This window comes from Lipotes vexillifer, unplaced genomic scaffold (genome assembly GCF_000442215.2).
Source record: "Lipotes vexillifer unplaced genomic scaffold, Lipotes_vexillifer_v1.1 scaffold370, whole genome shotgun sequence".
In the NCBI taxonomy this organism is placed as follows: Eukaryota; Metazoa; Chordata; class Mammalia; order Artiodactyla; family Lipotidae; genus Lipotes; species Lipotes vexillifer.
Genome location: NW_006772699.1, coordinates 1,562,746 through 1,563,815, shown reverse-complemented (window position 1 = coordinate 1,563,815; position 1,070 = coordinate 1,562,746). Strand labels below are relative to the sequence as shown.

At 49.7% G+C, this 1,070-nt stretch overlaps 1 protein-coding gene across 1 annotated transcript in view; it reads left to right on the top strand.

The window, feature by feature from the left end:
- The window catches only part of SLIT3 (slit guidance ligand 3), a 627,706-nt gene that overhangs the window by 560,810 nt on the left and 65,826 nt on the right, over positions 1 to 1,070 (top strand). Inside the window, exon 23 of the mRNA XM_007447825.1 lies at positions 331 to 402. Coding sequence (XP_007447887.1) covers positions 331 to 402 — 72 coding nt within the window. The remainder of the gene's footprint in view (positions 1 to 330; positions 403 to 1,070) is intronic.

Here is a 1,070-nt window from a genome sequence, read left to right as displayed (position 1 = left end):
CCTACACAATTATATTTTGCTCAGACCCATTTATTTCCCATTAGCTCTGTACACTGTGAGCATTCACCATCTGACAATAGACGGAGGTGATGGCAAAGCTGGTTAGGGAGCCAGCCTGCTAAGGAACATATGAGGAAACTGGGAAATGAAGCCAGTGAGCTTCCTGGAGTGATGGGTATCTTTCCCTTATCCCTAGGATGCTTTTTGTCAGTCTATTAAAATTGGGAGGGTAAAGAAACCGTTTGCTTTGACTGGTCCAGTGTGGACAATGCATGTATCAGCAGCTAAGAATAGGAAGAACCAACAGAGCCTGTGTGTCCTCTTCCACAGAATCCTGAGCTACAACCGGCTGCGATGCATCCCCATCCACTCCTTCAATGGGCTGCGGTCCCTCCGAGTGCTGTGAGTACCCCAGCGCGCTGATTTCTACTTATGCTTCGCTGGGTAACAGCAGGCAGGACTGAGCACTCCTGTTGCCTGCTCTTCCTTGCTCAAAGCCCACTCTGCCCGCCACGCGTCCCTCCCCTAACCCAACACTCTTAATTTGCTCAATGGGGCGGAGAGAGCTCATACTTAAGAGTCAGTCACTCCCTGCTCCAGCTCACTTCCTCTGTGCAACCTGGCACACATCACTAACTCCTCTGAGTTCCCACTTCTTTATGTGCAAAATGGGATCCATAGCACATCCCTTGCAAGGATTAGGATCTGCAATTCTATGCAATTATATTCTGCACCCTAGCAGAGCACACTGTGCAGCACTTGGCCGCTCTTCTGATGATCATTACATCACAGGTGGTCCCTCTGGCTTCAGAAGGGTGATGTTAACACTGTGAACCTCTGCAAGGAAACCAAGCTCATGCAGCGGAGAGCCCAAGCTGGAAGCCAGCGGCCAGGGCCGGCGCACACACGTAGCCATCCGTTCGCAACCGAGTCGACTCATAAAGCATCCTTAAAGTTTTAATAAGTTGCCAACATTTAAATATCAGGAGGTTTCTCATATAAATCCTGATTTCTACACTCTCTTGGAAAATGGAGAGACCTGGCCTCCCAGGGCTCCTCTCTGCATTCCT